This window comes from Bos indicus, chromosome 13 (assembly GCF_029378745.1).
Source record: "Bos indicus isolate NIAB-ARS_2022 breed Sahiwal x Tharparkar chromosome 13, NIAB-ARS_B.indTharparkar_mat_pri_1.0, whole genome shotgun sequence".
NCBI lineage: Eukaryota > Metazoa > Chordata > Mammalia > Artiodactyla > Bovidae > Bos > Bos indicus.
This window is the reverse complement of record NC_091772.1, coordinates 54,245,425-54,272,500: the sequence shown is the minus strand read 5'-3', so window position 1 is coordinate 54,272,500 and position 27,076 is coordinate 54,245,425. Positions and strand designations below refer to the sequence as shown.

At 61.2% G+C, this 27,076-nt stretch overlaps 1 protein-coding gene across 9 annotated transcripts in view; it reads right to left on the bottom strand.

Annotated features, from left to right (window-relative positions):
• Positions 1–11,399: 11,399 nt before the first annotated feature.
• The window catches only part of KCNQ2 (potassium voltage-gated channel subfamily Q member 2), a 48,474-nt gene continuing 32,797 nt past the window's right edge, over positions 11,400–27,076 (bottom strand). For 3 of the 9 annotated variants that reach the window (XM_070801298.1, XM_070801301.1, XM_070801300.1), the window contains 6 exons: positions 23,671–23,894; positions 23,202–23,310; positions 22,688–22,819; positions 20,687–20,794; positions 18,046–18,169; positions 11,400–17,314 (listed from right to left, as the gene is read on the bottom strand). In XM_070801298.1, coding sequence (XP_070657399.1) covers positions 16,583–17,314; positions 18,046–18,169; positions 20,687–20,794; positions 22,688–22,819; positions 23,202–23,310; positions 23,671–23,894 — 1,429 coding nt within the window. In that variant the 3' untranslated portion in view covers positions 11,400–16,582. The remainder of the gene's footprint in view (positions 17,315–18,045; positions 18,170–20,686; positions 20,795–22,687; positions 22,820–23,201; positions 23,311–23,670; positions 23,895–27,076) is intronic. The other 6 variants (XM_070801303.1, XM_070801304.1, XM_070801305.1 and 3 more) reach the window with 4 other exon arrangements.

Below are 27,076 nucleotides of genomic sequence, written 5' to 3'. Positions count from 1 at the left end.
CTTCCTCTGTGGTCATCTCCATGAAGTGGTCCAGTGGGGCAGGACTCAGGGTGAGGGGAACCCAGGAGCTCTGACCCCACCAGCCAGGCGGCCTCTCCTCCAGCCACCCCAACAGCACCCAGTATCTCTGCACAACCTGCTTGGCCTGACTGGGAAGTGTCTGCCTGGAGGCCACAGGGAGAGGAGGCCACGGCCACATTGATCACAGCCCTTGTCCCGTATCCCAAGAATTCTGCCTCCCCAGACACAGCCCCAGGTTCCCAGACCCCAGGGAACAGCTCCCCCTGTCACCCGCAGCCTCCTCTGCAACAGACATGTCTCAGCTGCTCCCCTGTGGCAAGCTCTCTGTCACCCGAGTTCCACCACCATCCCCTGAGCCTGCCCTCCAAGTCCCACCACTGTCCCCCATGTCCCATCTGTCCCCCAAGTGCCACCACTGTCCCCCATGTCTCGTCTGCCCCCAGAGTCCCACCACCATCCCCTGAGTCTGACCCCTGAGTTCCACCACCATCCCCTGAGACCTTCTGCTATCTCTTCTGCTCTCCTCATTGACCTCCTCTGGCTTACTGAAGCCACGCTGCTGACCGCATCTGGAAGGGCCTGTCCCTGCTCCTGCTGGCACCTGAGGCCCACTGCTCCTTAAGATCCTCTGGCCGCTCCCCTCCTTGTGAGCCTGACCTGGCAAGTAGACAGTTGAAAAGAGCTCAACTTCAGAATCATGCCTGAGAGCAAGCCAGGGCAACCAGGGACAGGCTGAGGCAGACATCAGCTGAGGGTTGGATAGGCTGGGTAGGGCAGGGGACAGTGCAGGGGGCTCAGCCAGAGGACCTGGGGTCTGAAGGCCAAGGTCATCCCTAGGCCCTGGGCTCATGGAGAGCAAAGACCCGCCCACAGTCCCCACCTTCAGGCCCATCCCATGAGCTTCCAGTGGAGACATCGCTGCAGGCCCATAGCTGGCCATCGGAGGATGGCCCTGGCAGAGGAGAGGCTCTCCATGTTCTAGAAAAACTTGGAACCCCAAGTATTAGGCAAATCCTGAGCCTCACTTGTTAAAGACTTTTGAAAATCTAGGTCCAGAGTGAGGGGTCCTTCGATTGTCCGTTCTCCTGTTCCCTGGAATGAGGGGTCTCCAAGGTCACAGGCTGCGCTCCTGAGGGGAGTGAAGAGCCCCAGAGCCCCTGGAAGGGGACATTCAGGCTGGAGTGGGGTCTCTGAGTCAGGCTGCTCCCCATCTCTGCCTCCGCGCCCACAGATCATACTTCTGCCTAAAGAAATGCCTTGGCAGGGGAGGGAGGAGGGAGGAGGGTTCAGGATGGGGAACACGGGTATACCTGTGGAGGATTCATTTCGATATTTGGCAAAACTAATACAATATTGTAAAGTTTAAAAATAAAATCAAATTAAAAAAAAAAAAGAAATGCCTTGGCAAACCGGGGTGGGCAAGGCGGGCGCAATGGGATGCTGGTGATTAGGGTTCCATGTCTCACCTTCCCGGCTAATTAGCTGTGATGCCCCTCTGCCCACAGCGGCCTCTTCCCTGTCTCCTGGGGAGATGCTGGAGGCTGAGCGGCAGCGAGTGTGTGCAGGTTCTTTATCTCCAGTTCCGGATTGTGGGTGCCGCCTAGCCAGTGAGCCTGATGCCTGATGCTGGGATCCGTGGGAGACTGTTGACTCAGAGAGAAGAGGTTCTAACAGAATTTCTCCTCTGGGGATTGTGACTTCCTGAGAGGCAGGCGAGGCTGGGGGAGGACGTGCCCCAGGACAGGCTCAGAGCTGGTGCCTGGTCTCTCATCAGAACTGAATTGTCAGTCACATGTGGCAAGGGCATAGAGTCACAGCAGTCCCTTCCCAAGGACACACCCAGAGGCTGATCAGGGTGCACCCATCACTGGGCCCAGACACACCGGCATCCACTCCAGACTGCCCGCAGCCAGGCCTCGTCCAGCTTCGATTCTCCCCGCCTCCACCCCAGGGGTCTCCCTTCCTGACCAGAGCCACAGGATGCTGGACACTTCCCAGGGACCACACAGACCAGGACACTTTGGGACACATCCCAGAGCAGGACCCCTCCCCATTGATCATCCAAAATCTGGGACAAGCTGGTGGGGGCCTTGTTGAGGGCAAATAAGTGACTTGAGGCGCTCCCAGTGGACCCTGGCTGTGACCTAGGCTGCACAGACCCTTCCCCCGTGGGGGTGGGTGAGGAGCTCCGTCCCTGGACAACCCAGTTCCGCCTGGTTGGCCCCCAGGTGCCCACCCTCTCCAGCCCAGCTATCTGCCTGGGATCCCACGTGCATGGCATGACTCTGTCTGTATGCCCAAATCAGGGAGAAGACAGAATGGCCTGAGCCCTACGACCAGCTTTGCTGAGAGATGTTCAAATAAGCAGATTCCTGGTGCTAGACATGGATCAGGATGAGTAATCCCACGTGTGGGGGTTTCTCCTTCATCTCAGAGGCTTCTCACTTGCCCAGAAGGACACGCTTCCCCTCCCACCTCCTCTGAGCCCTGCCGGGCTTGGAAGCTCATTCATCTTTCGACACCCAGACCCTCCAGGCCCATCCCCCAGCCCATAGCTCAGTGTTTCCATAGCAACATGCAGGTGCCTCCGTTGGTCACAGCTCATTGGACTGTGAGCTCTTTGAAGGCGGTGGGCTCTGACCTGGCTTACAAGAGCAAGGAGTTGGGGGGCACTGTGACCCTGAACCCCCTCCCACAGGGTCCAGAGAGTGAGCACGGGTGCCAGCACCGCCTCCTGGGAGCCTCCTGGCCTCTTCCGTCCTGCTGGTGACCTTGTTCATCCCAGAATGGTCTTGATGGGCAGCCGAGGCCAGAGAAAGGGACCCTTCCCCTTCACTACAGTGGGGTGTGGCACGCTGACCAGTGACAACCATGCCCTCTTCTAGGAAGCCCCACAGGAGACAGAAGTCACCAGTGGGAAAGGCCCCACCTGGGTGCATCCCTGGAGGAGGAAGGCCAGGTGCTGGCCCTGTGCATGTGGTGCTGGGCAGGCCCTAGCCTCCTTGTCGCCCAGAGCCCCCCTAGACTCAAGGATAGGACATAGCCCATTATCTGCTGCTTCAAGCCAGGGGAGGCTGAGAGTAAGAGGGGCCTGGGGCTGGCCAGGAGAACTTCCAGAGCAGCTGGCTTTCCCCCTCTGGTGGGCGTTCCCTGCAGAGCAAGATGCCTTTCTTCTGCCCCACTCTGAAGATGCCCAGGGCCCAGCAGAGGGGCCAAGACGTGGGGAGGAGCACACCTCGGCAGGAGGCCGCCAGGTCCTGAGTGGGGCGGGCACAGCAGCAGTCCAGCTGTGGCCACTGTCCTGCTGAGCGGACCAACTTGGCAACTGATAAAACTCCCTGGGGGGCCTTTCCTCGGGGTATTTGAATAACGAGGATCATCAAGGATCAAAGATCATTTCAAACACACACAGGTGCTACATTTCAACTTTCCTTTCAACTCAGCAGGACTGTTGGAAGGAAAGATGAATAAACCAGAGATTGGGCCCTCTTGGCCTTGTCAAGATGGGGAGGCCGAGGCAGGGGCTGCCCCTGGGACTAGGGCTCCCACCTGGCCGGAGCTCAGGCCCTGTTCACAGCGGGTGATAGACCTTGGTCCTGGGTGACAGCCCTGGGTGACACAGGCAGTGGGTGCTGGGAAAGACCAGGAATCCCCCATGCCTCCAGGGAAGGCAACTCCCACCATGAGGGGCTCCAGGACCCAAGAGATCCTGCACTCCGAGCCCTGGCTCCCAGATTGTGCACGGGCAAGTGGGCCTATGCTCCCTACCCCATGTCACCGCGGGAGCTGTCACCCGGGTGGCCCCTCCCACTGGGACAGGTGGTCTGCCCTTGTCCTGGCACCTACCCTTCCAGTGAGGGTCTTGTGGCCCTGGAAGCCACACGCCCTGCCCTGGCCCCAGGAGCAGGTGGGTGACGGGCAGGCCTCAGAGCTGTGACACGCCTGTGGTTTCCGCGTCACTGGTCCTGTCAGTGTCTGCAGGACTGTCTGACAAACAGAGGCCTCTCAGCCAAATTTTTAAAAAAGACACACAAAATATTTACCTTCTTGCTGCTGAAGAAAATGATGCATTTTTGTGTCCTCGGCAACCATACCCACTTCGGCCCTGGGACACAGACCCAACAAACTGTTTTCTGAGGTGCCTGCCTGACTGGGGGCCCCACGCTTGGTGCTCACCCGACAAGTGTGGGTTTTCACTGCAGGGTCGGCCCTGCTCTTGGTACTATGTTTCCTCCGTGATGAAATAATTGAAGATTTGTTTGGTGTTTTTAAATTACAAATCTAGCCCGTGGTGCCTGTAACTGCTTCCATAAGGAGCATCACAGAGAGCTGGAATTAGGAAGGCTCCTCATACCCACTCCACACCCCGCCCATCCCCCTGCCCAGCCCTCTGTACGTGTTAAAGACATTGAAAGTGAAAGTGAAAAAGTCACTCAGTCGTGTCCTACTCTTTGCGACCCCATGGACTATACAGCCCATGGAATTCTCTAAGCCAGAATACTGGAGTGGGTAGCCTTTCCCTTCTCCAGAGGAATCTTCCCAACCCAGGGATGAAACCCAGGTCTCCCACATTGCAGGCAGATTCTTCACCAGCTGACCCACAAGGGAAGGCTTAAAGACGTTGAACTTGAGGTTAAAGTCTTCCAACAAAGAAAACTCCAGGCCCAAGTGTTTCTCTGGTAAATTCTAGGAGGTGAGCAGTGTTATGCAATCACTTTCTGAAGGAGAGGACATACTCCCACCAGTTCCCCAATGACTCCAAAGCCAGGGCCCTGCAGAGTGAGGGCACCGTCTGTCATCACGGGGATCCAGCCACAGACCCAGAGGGTAATACGTCACCTCCATTCAAGCTCAACGCAGGATGCAAGGCTGGATCAACACTCAGAAAATATTCAGTGTAATTCGACGTGTTAACAGATGAAAGAAGAAACCCCTGAGATCATCTCAATAAACTTGGAAAAAGCATATGGCAAAATTCAGCATCCACCCCTGATGAGAAGTTCCCGATCACTAAGAAGAGACCTACTGCCCACGCCGAGTCCGTGCCAAGTCCACGGCATCTCCATGCCATCAGCAGTGCACAAACACAGCACTCCAAGAAGGGAGGCAGCAGGCAGCTCCCTGCTCTCCGCCTGTACCCACAGAGGCCACGCTGTCTTTGCCACAGACCTGTGTCCTGTGTGCACTGTGATCCTGTGGTTACGTACCTGTGGCCACACAACAAACTACCCCAAAATCCAGTGGCCTCAAACAGTGACACCCATTTATCACCTCACACAGCCTCAAAGGCCAGGAATCTGGATAGGACACAGAGAGGTCAAAGGTCTCAGCCAGAGGCTGGTGTTGGCACAAGCTGTGGGCCGAGCACCCCCACGTGGCCCTGGGCAGCCTTGGCTGGATCCGGAAATGAGGGTTCCTGTGGGAGGAGCACCCTCCCCACTCCGGTATTTTCTGTGTGGCGAGAGCACAGGGGTTCCCAGCCTCCAAGGGGCCTGGGAGGAACGTCTGGGGTGAGGGTCCAGGCCAATCCCTGGATGGGCAGGCAGCCCCTCCTCCCCTCCAACAGGGACCCCATCCCCATGGAGGCCACAGTCAGGGCGACTGTCAGCAGTGTACATGGGTTCCCTCCGGTCTGGGGGTGGGTTACCCCCTCACAAGAGGAGGAGCACAGGCAACTGCCCCATAGGTCCCACTCCCTGGGCTGATTCTACAGGACCAAGAGGGGTCCCCAGGGGCCTGAGACCCCTCCCACCCCCAGCTGGCTCCTCCAGCTCCCTCACTCTGCCGTCTGCAAGTTCTGAGCCCTGACGGGTGGCCCAGGTGGCCAAGGGGGAGGCCTGCAGCCCCCGAGGTGGGCACAGGCTGGCGGGAAACCAACTGCTCAGACCACATGGACCACCTCCTTCTGAAACCAGCCTGTGGCTCCTTTGGGGCAGCTCTCAGAATTCATGGAAGCTGTGCTCAGTGTCAAAGCCTGGCAGCCCACTCTGCTGTCTCCCCAGAGGGCCTTCTGTCTCCCCATCTTCTTGCACAACTCCCTCCGACCCGGCACCTCTGGCCAGGCCCTTTAGCTCCTCCAAGCCCTGTGGTCCTCTCCTAAATCAGGAGGGGCTCTAAACGCAGGCCAAGCCGCAAGTGGAGGACAGACTCCTGACAGCAGGACTTGTTCCAGGAAAGGAAGGCTGGGCGCTGGGCCTTCTCGGGAGGCACTGGGCTCTCAACAGGGGCTCTGTCCAGGCCCCTCCCATCTGTAAAGCTTTCATCTAGCCCTGCTCTGCCCACTCACCTAGCCTCTCTCCTGAAGAAGCCCCTCCCTCCCACCCCAACCCCCATCAGAAGCCTGGGGAGAGGCGAAGCTGGGGTCACAAGGCCTGTCCCCCTGGCCCTTGTCTACAAGACGGGCGAGCCTTCCTGGCCCGGGGTGGGCAGGCACCCATTCTCTGGATGCAGGCACAGCACAGCAGCATCAGGAGCGTGGAGGGATGGTGCGCCCTGTGAGGCTTGGAAGCTGCAGGGAGCGTGTTCCTGGGCTTGCTGGAGCCAGGGGGTGCCAGCGTGTGTGGACGCTGGGATGAGAAGAAGGGAGCCACCCTGACCTGAGGCAGGTGACGTGGGACTTGGGGTCTAAAACAGTGAAGGGGCAGGTGTGCTGGGGCTTCGCCAGGGAAGATGACCCCAGGACCAGGACCCCCAGACACCCTTGTTGGGGAGCTGCCTGGGTCCGGGAGGGCAGCTGTGTCCTGAGGTCAAGGTGGAAGCAGAGGTTGGGTGGAGGACCAGATCTGTGTCTAGGTGGCTGGGCCCCGAGCCTCCCCGGGGCGGGCAGGTGGAGTGGACCGCAGGCAGCGATGCGGCAGACGGGAGGATTCAGTCTCTGCTCTCTGCGCCAGCCAGCCACCAGAGGAAGTTAACAGAAACTAATTCCAATGCAAATGTCAAACCCACCCTGTGATGAAAAATTAGCAGCTCTGAATGTCAAGGAGGGAGTCCCAGCTCCAGCTGTCTGGCTCCGGCGAATGGCGTGGGTGGCGGATAGGGCTGAGCTGTTTTCTCCAGCTCCTGGGCCAGGGGCCGATGGAGGAGGTAGCTGGATCGGGGCCACTGTTGGTGCAGACTGACCACTGGATGGTCAGAGCACCATTGTACTCTCAGCCCCTCTCCCAGGAGTCCAGCGGGTCCCTGAGTGGCTCAGGGGCTTAGTCACGCCTTCTCCCCTGCCTCCCCACAAGGCAGAGAACCAAGGATGCATTCAGTAGGTGCTCCATAAATACTCTTGGCCGTGTGAGCACGGCTCCTGTGAGCATGAGTCCTGTGCCCAGCGCCCTCCTGGTCCACTGGCCCATGGACACCCTGGGCAGGCCCAAACCAGGGTCACTCCAGGAAGGAAGGCAGTGTCCCAAGCCACCCACTGTGTTCTCTGCTCCCAGCCTGGCCAGGTTTCAAGGCCATGCTTGAAAACTGACAGGCATTTTCCACCTAAAAGTGTCTGAGAGGCACAGGCCACGTGCCAGCGTCACCAGCGAGGCCTCCTTCTGCACGTGCAGAAGTAAAACGCCAACTGCTTGAGTTAAGCTGTTTCATCTTAAATTGAAAAAGAAATGACATTCTTGCAACTTGTAAAAGCAGATGCTGGCTGCTATAGGGTGGGGTTTCCTGAGGACCAGCAGTGTCTGGATTTGGGGCCTTTCCTGGTGTCAAACCCCAGCAAGTCTGCAGGGACTCAGGCACCCAGGCTCAAGAAGCTGGCCCTGGAGAGATGGGAGGGCCTCAGACGAAGAGACCCATGGTGGGAGGACAGAATGGGCTGTACACCACCCACGGGACACAGGTCTACGCGAGGGAGGGGCCCTGGTGCAGGACAGCACAGAGGCTACGAGGAGAGGGCAGGAGTAGAGGTGGCCCCAGAAGGACCGTAAGGATTGGGAAAGAGCCATGGAGGAGGGAAGGGGTGGGTGGTCACCCCTCCCAGAGGTTCAAATGTGAAAGGAAGGTTTGGACTTTTCCTTGCTGGCACTGGGGGGCCCTAGAAGGGTTCAGAGCAGGACGCTGCCAAGGACAGAGGGACAGAATGCAGAAGGAAAGGGCACAGTCAGCCAGGCAGAGAAGACCGCGGACTCGGTGAGGTGGGCTCACATCTGTCCTCACACAGAAGAAACTTCTGGGCCTGCCCTCCATTGGGACAAGCATAAATGTGCAGCTTCTAAGCCAGCAGCCTGGTGGGCTGGTGTGGACAGCTGTGTCCCACAAATCCCCATGCCACCATTTGAGGTGCAATCTGGGGGCTCCCAAAACACCAGGCAGTGATGACGGCTGGGTCCCTGCTCAGTAACCCTTCTTTCCCACCTGTGAAAACCCTGAACTTCACCCAAGTCTCACCAGATCTTAGAGCCCTGCCCTGCAGCACCAGCCTCGGGGATGTAATAGCGTTTGCAGACAAGCCCAGCATCCCTGCCTGCCTCCTGTGTTCCCAGCGCAGGGCCTGAGCTGAGCTGTGTTAGGAGAAGGTCAGGGAGATTTGCTCCGTCAGCTTCCGGAAAGGGAGCCGGTGACAATAGAACTTGCTCTGGGCAGCAGCTCTAGTAATGCGAGATGGCTTCCAGGCCTGTGTCTGTGGCTCCCTCCCAGGTCTGTGTCCATGGCTCCCTCCCAGGTCTGTACCTATGGCTCCCTCCCTGGGTTTCAGCTACTTAGGCAGGGCAGCAGGATGGTCCCAGCACCAGACATCCCGCTTTGGACTCCTGGAGGGTCAAGGGTCAACGTTTGCCCAGGACCTGCTGTACCTATGGCCCATTAGGGCCACTGACCCAGGATTGGATTAGGCTCTGCCTTGAGACAAAGGTGCTTGACAAACCAGCAAGGGCAGCCTGTGATCACCCATGGAGCTGTCTGACATCTGACCTCACGCACACAGTGGTATTTCTGTCCCTACCGTCTGTGCTCCAGTAGCCATCATGAAAAGTCAGGCTTCATAAGTGGTATCCATGGTCTGGGTTTCAGGCTCCCTGAGCTCAAGGCTGTGTCTGCCTCATTCTTGTTGCTGCTCCAAGGACTGACACAGATCTGTTCGGTGAATGAATGAATACCTGAATGAATGAATGAGTGAATGAATATGTGAGTGAATGAATGAATGAATGAGAGAATGAATGTTTGAATGAATGAAGGGCACCACTCCCAGAGAAGCCTTCAGTCTTGTGTGCTAAGTCACTTCAGTCGTGTCCAATTATTTGCAACCCCATGGACTATAGCTCATCAGGCTCCTCTGTCTGTGGGATTTCCTAGGCAAGAATACTGGAGTGGGTTGCCATTTTCTCCTCCAGGGGATCTTCCAGACCCAGGGAAGATTGAACCTCCAGCTCTTACATCTCCTGCTTTGGCAGGCGGGTTCTTTACTACTAGCACCACCAAGCCAAGTCCAATTCCGAGAACACCACCTCATGGTCTTGGGATCCCAGGGGCTGCAGGTTTGAGGGTCCAAGCGGGACTGTGGCTGCAGCCACCCCAGCTTTGAGCCCTGGATTGCAGAGCAGCAGAACAAGCACCAGGCAAGTCAGTAGACGCAGGGACCCAGGCCAAAGTTGTTGGATGGAGCAGTGCCTCCTACTGTCCTGAGGCCTGAGGGCCTGGCTAGCATCCTAGCCTCTCCCCCTCCAGCTTACCAGCCCCCACCACAAGGAGCCCCCACAGCAGGAGCCCTTCCTTGAACCCTCAGGCCCTTCCCCAGGTGTCACAGGGTCCAGGGCCAGGCCTGGGGACGTCGGTACAGTGGAAGCCACCAGTCAGCCTTTCCAAGTCGAGGAATGATGGTCCTTGGGAGCTGCAGGGGAAGGTTCCCCAGATGGGCTCCATGTCCCAGAGCTCCGGGCAGCTCTCCTCCAGGTGAGTGCTGCCACCTAGTGGCACCAGGATGCAGAGGCCCTGGGGCCCAGGAAGGGCGAAAGGGGGCATCCATCCTGGAAGGGCTTAAGGTTGGGCAGAGGCTGGACACACCTAGAGGCTGGCATTCCCCACCAGCCTCCCTACAGCCCATGCCTGCGCATGGCATCTGTCCACCACATGTCCTGTCACTCCGTCACCACAATCTCCTCTGACCCTCCAAGGCCAGCACTCACATGCTGGGTCCCCTGCCTGCTTCACCTTCAGGCAATAAGAGGCGCCGCGTGTGCTAGGAACCCTGGTGGAGCACGAGTCACAGGCAGGGGCATGTGATCAAGGGGGCAAGTGAGCTCGTGGGGGGACTCATAAGCCGTCTGGAAATGCACCATGGGACGGGGGGGACATCATCTTCCTACCCCCAGAGGGCTTGTCCAGGTGGGTGGAAGGGGCAGAATTGCGGGGGAGCAAGATTTCAGGATGAGGGAGGGGCCGATGGACCAGTAGGTGCCCAAGCGGCCCTGTGGCGGGCAGGCAGGGGGTGAGCCGGTGGACAGCAGGTACCCACGGCGCCCTTGGAGCAGCACCCCAGGAGGGAGAGCAGGGCCCCCAGGGGTCTGCTATGACCCCTCGTCTCTGGAGCCCTCTCCTCCGGCTCGAGCAGACGGGCAGGGACACAGCAGGACCCAGGTGGGTGATCTGGGTGGACACAGGTGAGAACAGAAGGGGACCCTGCGCCTGCAGGCAGGAGCCCAGCTGCACCTAGAGCCCAGTTCTCCCCCAAACCCAAGGCTACCCCAGCCAGAACTTTCTGGAAGTCTCACAGCACAAAGGCCTCTGGTGGGTGGCCTGGGCCTGCCAGGTGCCTCCCTAAGCCCCTGCTGCAGCCAGGTCACCCGGGAACAGGCTGTGGAGGCAGCAGTCCAGGCCTGGTCACTGCCTCTCAGGCCATTGTCCTGCTGAGCTGCTCTTCCTACTCAGCTGATCCCCAGGAGGGTCCAGCAGAGTGGAAAATTCCAGAGGGCAGTGGGCAGTATAGTTGAAAACACAGGCTTAGCTCGCCGCCACATCTCAGACCCACCTGCAGCCCATTCCTCTCACAGAGAGGAGGTATGGGGGCAGCGACAGAGCAGGTGCCACGCCTGGCAAGAGGGCCTAGGGGACATCAGAGTCCAGGCAGGGAGCCAACAGCAAGTTCTGGGTCTCCACTCACATGCAGAGCACGCACCTGAGAAAAGGTGCTCACCCAGCATCTCCTGAGGGCCCGGTCCCAGGACTCCTGCCGCTCCCAGTGACGGAGAGAAGGCCAGGTGGGGAGCTCGGTGGACTCAGATCCCAGGCCTTGGGTCATGAGCATGTCTATTGTGTGAGCCACCAGCCTGTCCTCCATTGTGACACCAGTGACAGGACACTGAGGACTCGGTGCCCTGACCTTGGAGGGTGCAACCCCACCTAAGCCCTGTCATAGGCCAAAAGCCCTGAGCCCCGAGGAAAGAGGCCACACACTGTCCAGGTTGAATCACTGTGTTTTACTAAGTGCACAGGTCCACTGGGCATCCGACTCCTCCCCGTGGCGCTACAGCTTCCCAGAACCTCCCACGTGTGTCCCTGTCACCAGATCCCACCCCGGCCGTCCCCGGGCAGCCTGCGCTGGGCCCTCCGGGGGACACACGCGTCAGCCTGATAGTGAGTGCAGTCAGTGAGTCTCAGCTGGTCCGTAGAAAACTAGATTCTTTCCCTGGGCGTCTGTCCCTGGAAATCGGACGGCACGCAGGTCACCTGTCGCGGGCGTGACAGGTCCAGGAGCAGAGGCCCGGCTGTGCTGCAGGGGCGCGGGCGCGGCGGCGCTCGTCAGCACTGAAGGCATCATGACATATTCTTTGGAGCATGAACATGAACAAAAGTGCAAAGACAGCCAAGACAACAGCGCAGATGGGGCCGGGGGCCGGGCCGCCTTCGGACGGCGTGGGATGGGAGCAGGGTCCCCAGGTGGGCAGGCAGGCGGAGCCCCGCAGGAGCCATGCCGTGAGGCCCCCTACCCCCTGTACTTGCTGCAGACCTGGGCCCGCAGACCCTGGATGGAGGAGGTGGCGGGGTCGCAGGTTGGTGCCTGGCAGAAGCCAAAGGGGCAGGGGGTGACCACGGTGAATTTTCGTCAACGTGCATTAAGGCAACAACTTTATGAAACTGTCAGAGCTGGACGTGCAGCGTTCAGCAAAGTCCACACACCTGCCCAGAAACCCCAGGACCGAGGGCTGCCCCCCAGGAGGGTCCCTGCCTCTCCCGGTGCCTAATCTGCCTATACTGAGGGTCTCTCCAGACAAGGCCATCCAGCCACAACTCCATCAGGCAAGGGGACCCATGCAAGTGTCCAAGATAAGAGCCACCCAACTCCTCCTCAAGACAGAGGGGTCTCTCCTCCCACAAGCATCTTTTTCATGCTCCCTACCTCCTTCCTACACTCTTCTCCCCCCAGAATGCTCTCCGCATCTGCCCCCATCCTCACAAGTCAACAGAAGCCAGCAAGCTGTGTGCCCCACCTGTGCAGCTCCAGGGGCTACAGTGTCCCGCCCTGGGCAGCCGGCTTTCTAGGCCCCTTGGACAGAGGGTAGGTGTAAGCCCCTGATCCTAGCACATCACATCCTTCAGGAAACTCCCCGATCGTCTCTCCCACTTAGCACTTGGTAAAGGCCCAAGTGGAGCCCCTGGGGGCAGGAACACAAGAAGCAGCTGGCCTGGGATGGCCTGTGGCTCCCCTGGGCACTAAAAGCAAGTAGCCCGGCCCTATGGGGCCTAACATCCATCCATACACGCAGGCAGCCTGGAGTTCTGCTCAGGGGTCACAGAGGGCAGGACTGTCCACATCACTGCCCAGGGCAGTGAAGACCATGCAGGGCAGTGCCACACGAGGAAGTGTCTAATTTGGAGCCATGTGTACTGGGAGTCATGAAGCCACCCTGCTGCTCATAACTCCCCACCCCGCTGGTGGCAGGGTGCCCTGAACCCTCCAGGTGGGGCCTCCCTGCCAAACCAGCCCTCTTCACAGCCATTTATTCTGGGGACTTAGGTGTGGAACCAATGTTGACTTTGCAGCAGGAAATCCGGGCCAATGCCTCCACCAGCACCTGGCATGGTCTTAACTTCGGGGGAGCATGGAAATTAACACCAGTCATCTTACGAAGGCCTGTCTGCAGCCCCCCCGCTCCGGGGCTTCAGAAGCATCAGCAATGTCCCAGGGCCACGTTCTGTCCACAAACAGCAGGTAGACGGTGTAGCAGAAAAGAGGACACTTCCCCCCATCCCGTGCTGACATCTTAGGCCCGTGACCACCCGGGTGCCCCAGCCTCGGGAAGGGAGAAGTTAAAACAACGTGTGAAAGCTGGGGGGAGCTGCTGTCTGGTGGCCGCTCCAGCTGAGTGTTAATTAGAGGGCAATGACTGGCTCTTCTCATGGGGTGGACTCCCTGGCAAATCCCCCCAAAGGAGGGTGGTGCCCCCCGGGGGGAGGGGCCCGGCAGGGAGGCCCCAGAGGGAGTCCCCTGCCCCCTGGCGGGGCTCCTTCATCCTCCACGGTGGCCATGGCTCATGCTGTCACAGAAGAGGGAGGTGTGGGGCAGAGAAGGGAGAGGGTCCTGAGGCTGGGCCACATGGCTCAGGAGGGCGGAGGGAGCCACCAGAGCCCCCACATTGCAGCTGGATGCCCACAGACACCAAGGCCTCCCTGGCCCAGCCTAGGCCATCTTGGCATCTGGACAGCCTCCGGGGCAGCTGAGGAGGAGGAAGAGGGTAGGTGGGAACCTGCATGGGCTCTGGGGATCCCCCTGAGGTGCTGCCCAGAGGCCAAGAGCAGGAACCCCACCCAGGGTCAATGTCCCAGGACTGTCTGCAACTCCCAAACTCGCTGATTCCTATGGATTGAAGCAGGTAGAGACACAGCGAGTCAGACAAGGCGTCTGTATATGGGTGGGTAAGCGTGTGTGCACATGGGTGTGTACGATTGTGCATACATGGGTGAGTGTGTGCACTCTGGTGTCTGGGTGAGAATGCATGTGACTCTGTGTGCAGGTGCTGTGTGTGTACCTGTGGGTGTGTATGCATGAGTGTGTATGTGCTGTATGTCTGCAGGCATGAGTGTGAGCACAGGCTTGTGCAGAGCTGGGGGAGCCGCATGATCAAGTAACTGAGATGCTTCTCTTGGGAAGCACCTACCACACAGGCGGTGGGGCAGGGTGGGCCCGCAGCCACGGGTCACCCAGAAAGTGCAACGACTTGCCCGGAATGCCAAGCACTCTCCTGCCACACCTCCCGAAGGTGGGGCTCCTGCAGCAGCAGATGGACACAGAGGAACACATGTTGCTCGGGCTCCTGAGGAGCCTCTACCCCATCACCCCGAAACGGTCCTCCAAGCAAAGATGGGGGGCAGGATTTCATGGAGGACGCGTCACAGAATCCTTGCTGAGCACAGCACGTGGAGAGTCAGGCCTCAACCCCTCTTGCTGCAACCTTGGAGGCCCTCCCAGCAGTGGCCTTGGCGCCAGCATCTGGCTTAGCAGCTCTGCGGACCAAGCCAGCCCCTCTGGTCACCAGGGACCCACAGCACAGGGCATGCCTGTGACGGGACATGCACCCCTCTCCAGGGGCCAAAGGCCCCTCCTACCAGGCTGGGGGCCCACGCAGGCCAAGATCTGACGTGGGTGGGTCCCTGCTGCTGGCAACCTGAATCGAACCCTCCCAGAGCCAGACAGCAACAACTGGAGGCTGGAGCGGCTGTGGATGCACTTGGTCCAGGGGCTGCCCTGCTCGTGCCCTGTCGGGGGCCTCCAACTGGTGCCTCTCTCACCCAAGATGGGGGGCAAAGGGGGCCTCCGCCCTCACCCAGAGGAGCTGCCACTTGCTGGGGTCTCTTCACACAGCCAACACTAAAGAGGGGCTTTGCTCACCACTGAAGGTCTGAGGAGGAGAACACGAAGGGGGCACAGAGCAGACACGCTGGGTGGAGGGGGCCAGTGAGGCACCACCCCCTGCCCCAGTCCACATGAAAGATTCCACAGCCAAGCCCTCCCTGGAGACTGGGGGGAGGCATCCTCGTGCCTCGGCCCTGAACACAGACCTTGGTTCTGACTCCAAGCTCGGGTCCTCCTGCACTGGGCCAGCAGACAGGTGCACATGGCTGGGACCTGCGGGTCCTGGTGAAGTGGTGGGGGGGGGGGGGGGGGCACGCACAAAGGCTGCAGTAGACACTGCTCCCCAGGGATCTCAGAGGGCCAGGACCCTAACAGCCAGGGGCATTCGACCCTCAGACACTGCTTTCAAATCCTTCCCAGAGAGCAAGCACAATCTCTCACTGACCAGGATGAACGGAAGCATCCTGAGACAGCTCAGGCTCTCCCTGGACCTGATATTTCAGGGGAAGTCACTACTTGGTAGGCTTCGCAGACCCAGCCCTGGTGCACAGGAAGGTCACTGCCTCAGAGGGCACTAGGTGCCCAGGCTTGCTGTCCTGTCACCCCAAATGCCAGATGCCCCTGCACACTGATAGCTGGGGGCCCAGGACAGGGTCCACTCTGCCTCCTGGGGTTGGACTCCTGGCTCAAAGCGACTGCCCCTCAGGCCCAAGATGAGAAGGATGGGCACCACTGTTTCCCAGGGCCCAGGGTGGGAACAGACATCTCTGATCCCAAGATACCCAGAGGTCACGGTCAAGGGCTGGTCAGTGAGGAGAGTGGGGGGGATGGTCAGCCTAGGAGGGACAGGAGAGACCACCTACAAGGCAGCTCCTTCATCTCTGGACAGTGTGGGGCAGGACTCTACTGAAAGGCTGCAGCATCATCCAGCCGCGGTCCTGTCGGGAGACAGGTGAGGCAGGGTCCCTGGAGGACAGCGAGCAAATCGACTCACCATAGCCAGTCCAATCAGGACCCCAGAGCTTGAGCCCAGCCAGGGGGCACCCTAGCCACTCAGCACCCCTCCCCGCAGGCAGGTCCATATCACAGTGCTGGCCACAGCATGGTGACCAGCGTCCAGCCAGGGGAGAGGGGAGAGGACACAGGGGACACCCCCCAGCTTTCAGGTCTGGAAGGGAGACCCCAAGGATCCCCTCTAGGAGCCTATGGAGCCGGCCCCTCTCCACAAGAGTCAAGTTCAGGAGCTCTGAGGCCACTCTGTTCTGGAGGGGGTCCCGAGCCTCGCCCCCACGCCCCCTTCAGGCCAGGGTCCTGAACGTGGGGCTGGCTCCTGTCACAGGGCGCTCAGAACCAGGGGAAGAAGGCGACACTGACCAGCAGCTGTGGGTGGTACCCAGGATGATGGGGCAGGACAGGAACGGGGGCAGAGACAAGCCACACGCCCTGGGCCTCAAAGCTGCTGATCCTCACAAGGCAGATCTACCCCTCGCTGCCACCCTGCCCCCAACGAAGCCTCCACCTGGCCACCGGGGGCCTATCCTCAGCCTTGACCCTGGCCTCTGTCATGCTCGGGCCAACGGTCTGCAGAGTCTCCCGAGTGGGCACGGCCAGCCGGGCTGCCCCTTGCTGGAAAAGAATTTCTGCCAACCTTCAGTGCGAGAGACTGAGGGCCACGCCTGCCCACCGCCCTGCACAGGCACCCCTACTGCCCTGCTCTAAGAAAAGGGCCCCGGAGCATCTGCCTCGAGACCAGGAGGCCAGGAGTCAGGGGGAGGCTAGCGGGTGGCCTCATTTCCGGGGCCCAGCCCAGCCCATATCACCGAAGGGGCCCTCGCCCGTGGCAGAGCGCGGCGGGGGCCCGCACGGGGTGCAGAGGTCCGAGTCCGTGTCCGACTCGCCCTCCGCGATGTAGGGCCTGACTTTGGCGCATGGAGCGACCGCCGCGTAGCAGCTATTGAGGGCATCCAGGTTCTCCTTGGACTGGGAGATGCTGAACCCACTGAAGGAGCGCTCCAGCTCCTCGTGGTCCACGGATGGAATGGAGATGGATGTGTCACTGTCCCTCAGCGCGCCCTCGTGGGGCCTGCAGGCCGGGGCATCCTCCGGCCTCAGGAACTCCGTGCTGGCCCGGTGGCCCCCGCTGTAAGCGGACAGGGACCGCTCATGGGCAGGTGGCGGCGGGATGCGCACCAGCGAGCTGTGGTCCCCCACGGGTGAGGTGCCGTGGCCTGGGCGGGGGTAACACTGCTGCTGCCACGAGGTGGACGGTGGGCACTGGGCGGGGGGCGCAGGTGGGGGTGCCGCGAAGTTCTTCTGGCCCACGGAGCTGGTGGAGCGGACGAGCTTGATGATGCAGCCGCTCCGGCCACCGTGGTCCCGGCTGTCCTCGGGGCTGTGGTACGGTGGCGCTGGCTCCGGCTCCTTGGCCCCAAAGTAGGCCTCGGTTTCCGTCGGGGGGACACCCATGCGCTGCATGTAGATGTTCACCAGGAAATCCAGCTTCTTCTCCATGGACAGGACCTGTGGGAGGGACTAGTGAGCCATGCTAGATGGTTCCCATGCTGGGGTGGGGGGTGGGGTGGGGAGGACAGTCCCTGGAGGTGGGAAGGGCTGGATGCTTCTCATGGTGGGGTCGGGATGCTCTTTGGAGTTGGGGAGGGCAGCAACGCTCCCTGGACAGGTGGGGACCCTAGACACTCCCCAGAGGTGGGGGGACACAGAATGTCACCTACAGAATTGCAGAGGCAATAGAAGGCAGGACACCCCCTCCCCCAGCAGCTCAGCCTCTGACTGCCCCCATCAGGGTATGTGGCCTCAGGGCTTCAGAGCATGGACACTCTTGCTTCTATGGGCCACTCTGTGGGTTCACCCATAAAGCAAACTCCACAGGGAAGGAATCACCCGTTCCTCTCCTGGGCTCCCAGAAGCAGACCCTCAGCAAAGGGTCTTGTGTGTGGTTCCAGAGGACTTGCTCCCAAGAGAGTAGAGGAAAGTCAGACAAGGTCAGCCAAGTGGGGTGGAGAACCACCACGAAGGCCCTGCAGCAGCGCCCCCCAGGCGAGAAGAGAGCCAGCAAGCCAGTGCTTGGCCTGGGGTCTATAGGCGCTGGCCAGAAGAAGGGAAGTGCCCCAGGCCTGGGAGCGCTCACAGGGTACCCAGGGTCCAGACACCACAGCCCTCAGCTACCCACAAAGCTGGCGCACCCTCCCGCAGCAGCCGCGCTGACACCACGGACCCCCAGCCTCTCCCACCTGCTTCTCCACCTTCCCCAGCCTCCCCATCATGCTGGGGTCCTCGGGCAGCTCCGCCTCCGCCGGGCCCTTGCCTCGGTCTTTGTCCGCCATCGTTGGGCCACGCCCCACGATCTGGTCCACTCTGCCGGAAGAGACCCACCCCGGGCGTGAGGTCGGGTGAGAGCGCCGGGGCCCAAGGCGTCTCCTCCTGGGCCAGGCCGCAGCCCCCAGTTTCAGGCTCCGACTGAGCCAGAGACTACTGAGGGCAGCGAGGAACCAGGACAGACAGACGCCTGGCGCCAGGTCCCCGTCCTGCTCTCTGCCACCCTCGGGACCTGTCCCTTGACCGTCCCATCCCAGCGAGGCTGGCACATCAGCGAGGAGCAGAGAAGGAAGCCAGGGCCATGCACTCCCAGCTCCCCCAACCTTCCCCACCCTGAGCCCCGCCCCCACCCCAGCTCTGCTCCTGGATAAGTGCCACTGAGGCCCCGCCCACCCGGGGGTCTGGAGGGGGCGGAGCTAAAGGTGGGCAAAGGGAACCACAAAAGCGCGGTAGGGGGCGGGGTGGGGGGCGTGAGGGCTACGCTCCATGCGCCAGACGCGGGAAGGGACACAGACTAACACCAAAAACCGCCAACACACAACCAGAAGGGACAGACAGAGCCACTGCCAACCAGAAGGGGTCCCTGTGTGCTCGTGCGTGTACACGTGTGTGCTTACTATGCATGCGTGTGCGTGCTTCCATGTATGTGCGCGCACTTGTGTGAACGTGAGTGTGCCCTTATGTGCACACGAGTGGGGGATGCGGAACACAGCTGAGGTGGCCTCAAACAAGGGCAGCAGTCAGAAAAGCCAACAAGATGGGAGGGAGGCCTCCTTCCTAGAGGGGCGTCTGCTTGACCACCGTGTGAGCAGGAACGGCCCCAGAGGAGCTCAGAAGGCACCTTGAGAGCAGCAGCGTGGGTGCCCGAGCCGGAGGGGTGCAGCCACATGGACACTGGGCAAAGACACTGGGGCCAGGGTGCGGCTGGCAGGACAGTGACCCGGGCACAGGCCACACGAGCCTCATGGGCAAAGCCTCCTTCCAGGCTCCAGAGTGAGGAGGGCCGCCAGCCCCCCCAGAAGTGCCACTTGAAGCCACTGCCCCTTCCCCAGCTGCCTTCCTCACCCACAGCTGCCCTGATCGCCTGTCAGGACTCGGGGATCTGTCCTGTCTGTCGCAGGAAGCAGGAGGGGTCAGGCTTGCATCAGCCATGGGGCAGCCTCCTCATGCTCCAGTGGGCATCATGCTTGATCATGCGGGGGGAGGGGGGTGGCGGTTGGGGGGGACGAAGGGCCCTCAGACTCCAAGCAGACACTGTGGGGACAGAGCGGGAGGAGGGCTGTCTGGTGTTCAAGTGTCCACACAGTCCAGGCACGGGCGCTCAGCGCCTTCACCCCTGCCACATGACGGGCTGTCCACCTGGCTGCTGCCCTGGAAGCCTCAGCCCAGGGTCGGCCTGGAGCTGCTGCTGGTGGGTGCTCCCTGTACCACCCCCTCCCCTGGGCCTCTGGTGAGGAGCTGGGCTTAACCCCTCGTGCCCAGTCGGCCCTTCGGCCCCTTCTCTGTGGGAGTCTGCATGTCCTCTGGCTGCAGTGGTCCGGGAGGCCTGGGGGCTCCTAGGGCTGGCAGGGCCTTCTCAGCCTCTGTGCCCTGCAGCGATGCCGGAAGGGCGGGCTGCTGCCTCGGGGCACAGCTTCCTTGGGGCTGTCCTCCATGTCCTCTTTGCGGGACACAGGAAGGACAGGGTATGCGACAAACACTGTCTGGGCTGCCCTGGGTCAGGCCTTCTCCCCCCGAAACTCCTTTCTTATAGGAGAGCTGCCAGGCTGGGATGCTGAGTACACTGACCCCCGGCCTTATGCAGAGAAACCCCAGCACACAGGAGTCAGACACCCCACTCGCTCCATTGGCCCAGCGGCCAGCATCCTTGCTGGCCTTCAGGACACCCCCTGCCCTGGGTGCTGCTCTCACAGACCTACTAGGGGCATCACAGCCATCATTTCAACCGTCCAGGGGAACAGGAAGGCTCCCATGTCTGAATTCACCACCAATGACCCTGCTCCTGCTGCCTAACACCTAACTGCCCTCGTACTCCACTCCTCTTTGACCAGGACCACCTCCTACAGGAACCCTGACTGTGGTGACAACTGGACACAAAGCCCAGGGTTCTGGGGAACCCCTGGGCGCCCCACTCAGGTTGGGGCCTTTCCTAGTCACTCTTCACCAGAGTCTAGAGGCCAGAGGACTGGCTTGGTCCATAAGCGGCACAGAGTGACCCACCGGCAGTGGTGCTGGGAGCCTGCATTGGTGCTCGGGCAGAGCCCCCGCAAGGCAGGCCCTCACGTCTGAATGCATCTGGTCCCTGGGGGGCTGCCATCTACTTGTGCCCGGGGAGTGCCCCACAGCAGTCACACAGGTGTCACACGGCCTCCCCAGGACCATGCCAAGAGGAGCAGCTCAAGGGCCCCTGACCCAGCCTCCCGGGGCCTCAGAGGACGTCGCTTTGTCAAGGACAGGAACAACTCCATATCCTGTCGAGCAGAGAGGGTGCTGCCGTCATGTGGCTGGAGCGAAGGGGACTGGCATTCCACACAGACAGGCGGGGCGTGTCCTGACCTAGGTGAGTACTGGGGTGACTCTCTCGGAGGGGCCGTGGGTCCTTTGCTGGGGTACTTCTTGTGCCGGGGAGTTGAAGGGGGTGGGGGGCCCACAATCATATCTATCCTGGCGAGTAAACAAGAGAAGAGACACCGGGAAAATGCATCGTGAAGCAACATGTGGGGGGCAGCAGGAACTTGCAGAGACAAAAGGAACGACCTGCTGAAGGCCGCCCCGACCCTGGAGCGCAAGGACTCTGAGCTCCAGGACCTCGGCACCGGGCGGGTCCACAAGCTCGTGGCCCTGTCTGCCCAGGCCAGTGTCCACATGCACGGGACACAAGGCAGCTGGCAGCAAAGTGCCAAGGGTCCCAGGAAGGACATGAAGGCCCTGCCAGTGAGCGACAGACATCCAGCTCCTGCGGGGTGGGTCTGTCTCATCTGTTTTCCAGACGGAAAGGGAGGGAGAGGAGACCATCTAGGACAGAAGAGCCTGGTGAACAAAACAGCTGCTGTGACGGGTAGAGGTGGGCCAGCCACTGGGACCTGGGGCGGCCTCTCGCTCACACTTGCACACATGTGAACACACGTACACGCTCACACACTGCACATACCTGCATGTTTACATGCACTGGCACATGTCCACACACCTGTGTACACATGCACTCTCACACGTACACAACTGCATGGGCACAGACGTTCGCACAAACACACAGGTCTACTCAATGCTCGAGGAGGACACTGAGCGGCTGACCTCCTGGCCCAAGCCTGTGGACAGGAAGGGGTCAACCCCTGGCCCCACCCTAAGGGAGAGCTGGAGGCCTAGATGGACCCCTCCCCTGGAATCTCAAGCAGAACCGGGCGGACACCACCTGCCATGGGGCCAGAGGCTGGGCTGACCCCCAGTGCTGCTGCGACCATCCAGACCCCTCCATGGCCAGGGCCCAGGCTTCAGGGCCAGAGAACTGGCAGCAGCCTCAGGGGAGGGGCCTGGCCAGCGGAGGGTGAGGCCCACGCCAGGATAGACCCACGCCAGCCATGGCATCACGGGCACCACAGACACGTGTGCTCGTTTGTGTAGACAGTGCGTGCTTCTGAGCACATGTGTACTCAGTGTGCATGTGTGTGTGCTGGCCTATGGGACATGTGTGTGGACATGCGGCTTAGGAAACAGTTATTTGTGTATACATGTGCCAACACGCATGTGCATGTTGGAGTAGACATAGTTCTGTGTGCATGTGTGTCCTGGGTCCTCACTGTGTCTGTGTACATGCATGTACGACTGACTCCTGGAGTGAACAAGCCAGAGACGGCAGTTCCCACGTGTGCACTGCCCCGGCCACACCAGGCACCTCTCCAGCCCCATCGCCTACTCTGGCCATAGGAATCCCTCTGCATGAGGGGAGGGAGAACCTGCCCTCCCATTCTGGAGGAAGAGGTGCCACATGGCCTAACTGCTGCCCATCAGGCCCACAGAAACCTGCCCCTTCACCTCTCAACAGAACTAAGCTCCCCAGCTCACGTGGGCACACATACATGCAAGGACACACGACACACACAGATACATGCGTACACCCACACACTTCTGCCAAACATGTGTTGCACTCGTGTGCACACATGCACATGCATGCACTTTACACATACACACGTGTGCACACGTGTGCCTAAGGTCTGCACACACGTGAGTACACGTGTGCATTCACACACGTGCATGTGCACACATACATACATACACGTTTGCCCATCATGGCAAGGGCAGAGAGAAGAGAGAGACAACAGAAAGATTCAAAAACAGACCACATGAGGACACGGCAGAAAGCCCACATGGGGCCGACGTGGGGCCAGAGAGGAAGGGCCCAGACGTGGCAGCAAGCAGGGCCAGCCACTGTGTCTGCAGCCGCATCTGCCACCACACCTCTGCCGGGAACGGGCAGCCCGCACTGCACCGGTCCCCGAACAGCACCCGGGTTTGGCCCAGAGGACCCGGCTCCGCACCCCAGGGCAGGGTGGGCCCTCTTGCCTGGACTGCAGGTTTTTGATGCGGGACAGCATGTCTAGGTGGCCGGCTGAGTACTGCTCAATCACGTCCATCACATCGTAGGGCCGCAGGCTCTCCTTGAACTTCCGCTTGGACACCAGGAACCGCATGACACTGGAGGGGTCAGAGGAGGGGCTGTGAGCCCTGGGCAGAGACCACCAAAGGCAGCCCCCAACGATCACCTAGCTGTGGCCCTCCCAGAATCTCTAGCCCTATTATCTGGGACACCCACGCCCCGTACTCCCTCCACCTTTGGGCCTAGCTGTGCCGAGGACCCTTGTCCAGTCAGGAACCCCCGTGCAGCACAGCTCCTGCTGTCCATGGCACCTGGCACCCGGGTGCAGGCGATGGCCATGACAGCAGGTGCCTTGTGAGCGGCAGGGCCCGGGCTGAAGGGGTGTCGGCCGCAAGGCATCCCCCTGGAGCCGTGTCTTCACACCCGCTCCCCAGGCCCCATGTGCACAGATGGCTCCGTGAGAGGCAGCCAGGTCCTCACCACACGGCCCGGATGCTGACTTTGAGGCCTGGGGTCAGATCCTCTGTCACAAACTCGCAGTTGCAGCTCTTATTATCGTCCACGATGTCCTCCCCTGGGAGACTTGCTTCTGGGTGGAAGGACACAGCCCGTGAGGGGCCGGGCAGCACCCGGCGCTGCGGGGCCTGGTGCTCTGGCCCTGCAGCGCTCCAGTCCCCACTCCTGCCTTCTCAGCCTGCTTCCCTCTACTGTGCTTTTCGGGGAGCGGCCACCATGAGAGTATAAGAGGGCATCACTGTGCATGGACGGATGGGCAAAACGTGGTATGTCCACACACAGGACCTGGGGAATGTCTGCCCTAAGAGCAGGGCTGTGCCGTCACCAGTACCGTGGGTGAGCATGGAGCTTGTGATGCAGGACAAGCCCGTGCAGCCCCACCTCCCAGAGCCTCAGGACAGCAGGCCTCCACCCCCGGGGCTGCCCAACCCACCTTCTGAGTTCTGCCTCGAAGCAGCACCCCTGGCCCGGAATGCCTGCCGGGCGCGGCCACGTTCCCCGAAGCTCCAGCTCTTGGGCACCTTGCTTGGACTGTCCTCCAGGCTCTGGTCGGCGCTGGGTGACCGGCGGACGGTCTGGGCCTGAGGGGACCCCTTGCCCTTGGCAGCCACGCCGCGGGGGCTGGAGAAGACACGGTCTTTCAAACTGACCTTCTGACTGCTCCCGCGAGAACCAACAGACAGACACACAGAAAGACAGCAAGAGAGGTCACCCTGCAAAGAACACTCCAGCCCACTGGCTGCTGGTGGGTGGATGGGGCGCCGAGGCCATGGGGATGGGGAAGGAGGGTTGCCCGGGTGAGTGGAGACGGGTCAGCCCTACCACAGACTCCCGGGGCCCACTGGGTGCTCAGCCTGGCCGGGGACCGGTCAGTGGACTCTGAAATCACTTTCAGTTACCACCCAAAGGTGCCTGAGCTCTTGCCACACTGTCCGGCCAGGCCTCCTTCTCCAAACGTCCTGGGCACCTCCTGAGGGTGGCCCCAGGTCAGGAGGGTGAGGTCTGCAGCTGACCCCTGGGCCCCTCTGCCCAACCCTGGGGAGCTGCCTGGAGGAAGAGTTATAGGGGAGGGGGAGGGGAAGCAGCACGGAGGGCAAGGGTCTGCCCACCCCTTCTACCCAGGGCGGCACAGGCTCCCCCAAACAGGACCCATCCAGGAATAGAACATTCACGCTCTGGAGAACACTTGGGGTGCCAGCCGAGCCCTGGCCAGAGGCCGCAGGGAGGGGGCAACCATGGCCATCCAGCTGCAGCCCCATAATGGGCTCCCTGCCCTCATCTCTTGGTAACCACGGAGATGGATCTGACACCCCGAGTTTGTCGGTTCTAACATCCTCCAGGCCTCAGGCAGGAGACAAAAGCAGTTGTGGTATTTACAGGTCAGGCCCAGGGCCAGGCGGCCACTCACTTCCTCCCACAGACCACCATCTGCCTGGAGGAGAGCGAAGTCCCTGTGAACTGTGAACCCATTCATGCCACCACACTGAGGGGCCACCGGACCTCCTGGAGTGGCCTCTGCACTGCCCTGGGTCCCAGGGCCTGGGGCCAGCCCACACGGGCCCCTGGCAGAGCCTCTGCTGCCCCTGGGAAGCGACCACCACAGCTGATCCCTCAAACAGTGCCAGCCCCATCACAGATGCCCCAGGTCAGCCACCTCCACTGACCCAAGGGGGACCCACAGCTGACACAGCGTCAGACGGCGCAGAGATGATGGGCCATGGACAAGAGAAGGCCCATGGCCTGGTCCACCCAGCCCAGACACTGCAGTCCAAGCTGGTGCCCCCACCTTGCCCCCAGCCAGCTGAGACCCTCTGTGCTAGTTCTCAGGCCTGAGGCATGGAGCCCACTCGGAGGGGAGGTTCCCCCAGAGACTCTGGGTGCCCAGGGTCCCCTTGAGCACAGGAGCCAGGGCATTTGCTTGCTCAGGACACTAGCCCCAAGCCTGTAACTGCTGTGCCCGGCATGAGGCCAAGACAGGGGTGGGGGGCCGAGGGACCCCCGGAGCCAAGGCATGGGGGCCAGTGTGCAGATAATCTTCGTCATTCCCAAAGGAGACCACCAGGTGGTCCAGGAGAACCAAGAAGCAAGGGCCCCGCCAAGCCCTTGATGGGGACCCCCAGCTGGACTTGCTGTCCTGTACATACCAGGGGTCCCTGGAACTTGACCCCACGCAGCTGCCTGCGAGGACAGAGCCACAGGAAGGAGCCTTCCCTGGCCTCGCCCTGGCCCCGCCGTCCCATCCCTGACTCTCAGACTGCTCAGACCTCAGAGAAGCACCCTGCTGGGGGACCATGGGTGGTGGTCTGGACTTTCTCAGTTATCACAACTCAGAGTCACAGGCACGCAGCCCCCCAGCCACCCTGATCCTTCGTCAACTCCAGGTGCTCGAGTGCCGACAGTCCTGCAGGAGTCAAGAGAGGCTCTCCCTCACCTCACAAGCCAAGGATGGAAGCAAACGCAGGGTGGGGCTCTGGACGCCTGCCCCCAAGGAAGGAGAGGGAGGCTAGCCCACCCTCCGAGTGAAGGGCATTTACACGGGGCCAGGGAGCAAGCTCAGGAAGGTCTAGGGGAGAAAGCAAGGCCCAGCCTCTCCTCTCCTGCCTGCCACCACCCCCATCCCCCATCCAGGGCAAACTCCCCAAAAGAGAAGCCAGCCATCAACAAGGATAAGCGAGGGGGCGCCCCGGCTGAGTGCCGCTATACCCTAGTCTGTGCGGCCAGGGCCCAGCTTGGAGGGAGAGGGCCAGCATCCACCGAGAGAACCGTCTGGCCCACGGCTGGACCTTGGATGCCCAGGGAAGGTGAGGAAGATGAGGGGAGAGTTGTGAAACACACATAGCGGGGCCGAGCACGGCCTGGGCCCCTGGACCGGCCATGGACACCTCTGGCCCTTCCGGTTCCCAGGCAGCCTGACCACAGCCCCCGACCTGAAAGGCCAGCCCCCTGGACACAAGCTCTGGGCAAGCAGGACAGCTTCTGCTGGGACCCCAAATCTCCCCTCCAAGGGCTGCAAGAGCCCCCTACCCCCGCAGGCCTACTTCAGAACACACAGGCAGCACGGCAGGTGCGGGGGGGTCTACCCTCCGAGCCCCTCTCCGGGGGAGCAGGATTCGGAGCATGCATGGATGCAGGTGTGCAGGCATGCCGCCCTGGAACCCCGACCTGCTGCCCGGCCCCTCCCCACGCCCACCGCTCAACATCCCTGCTTCCGGGGCCAGCTCGGACCACATGCACACGATGACTGGTGAGTGCAGCTGCCAGCACCTGCGGGCCGCACGGGGCAGGGTGGGGCGGGCAGCAGGGGGCCCAGAGCAAGCAGGAGGACAGACACTTCCACATCCCCGAGAGCAGACAGGGCACAGAGAGAGGAAACGTCCCGGCAGTCAGGGAGCCCACTGGGCAAAGGTCGGCCCTTCCACCGTCCCGTTTCCAGTCTGCCCTAAACCAGGCCTGTACGTGGGAGGAGGGAGCCGCGGACCTCGGGCTTTCTGGTGCATTTGGTGTGCCAGGACCACAGGGAGCCCGCACACACAGGACAGAGCCGCCTCCCGCAGGCGGGCAGCGGGTGGAGGGCAGCGCCCTCCCTTGCGTAGTAGAGGTGCTAGATGGCCCAGCCATGCGGAAGTCTCGCAGGAGAGCAATCAGACCCCGGAAGGCGCGCTTTGCGGGTTCAGACCCCCTGGCCGGCCCCTCTCCTGCTTGGAGCACAGCATCGTTGGGGCATCGTTTGGCTTGGGGCGAAGGAAGGGCGTTAGCGCCGTGGCCCTGTCACCCAGGAGGGCACCTGGGGTCAGAGGCAAGCAGTGGCTCCACGAAGGGCTGGGAGGTGAGCTGCCAAT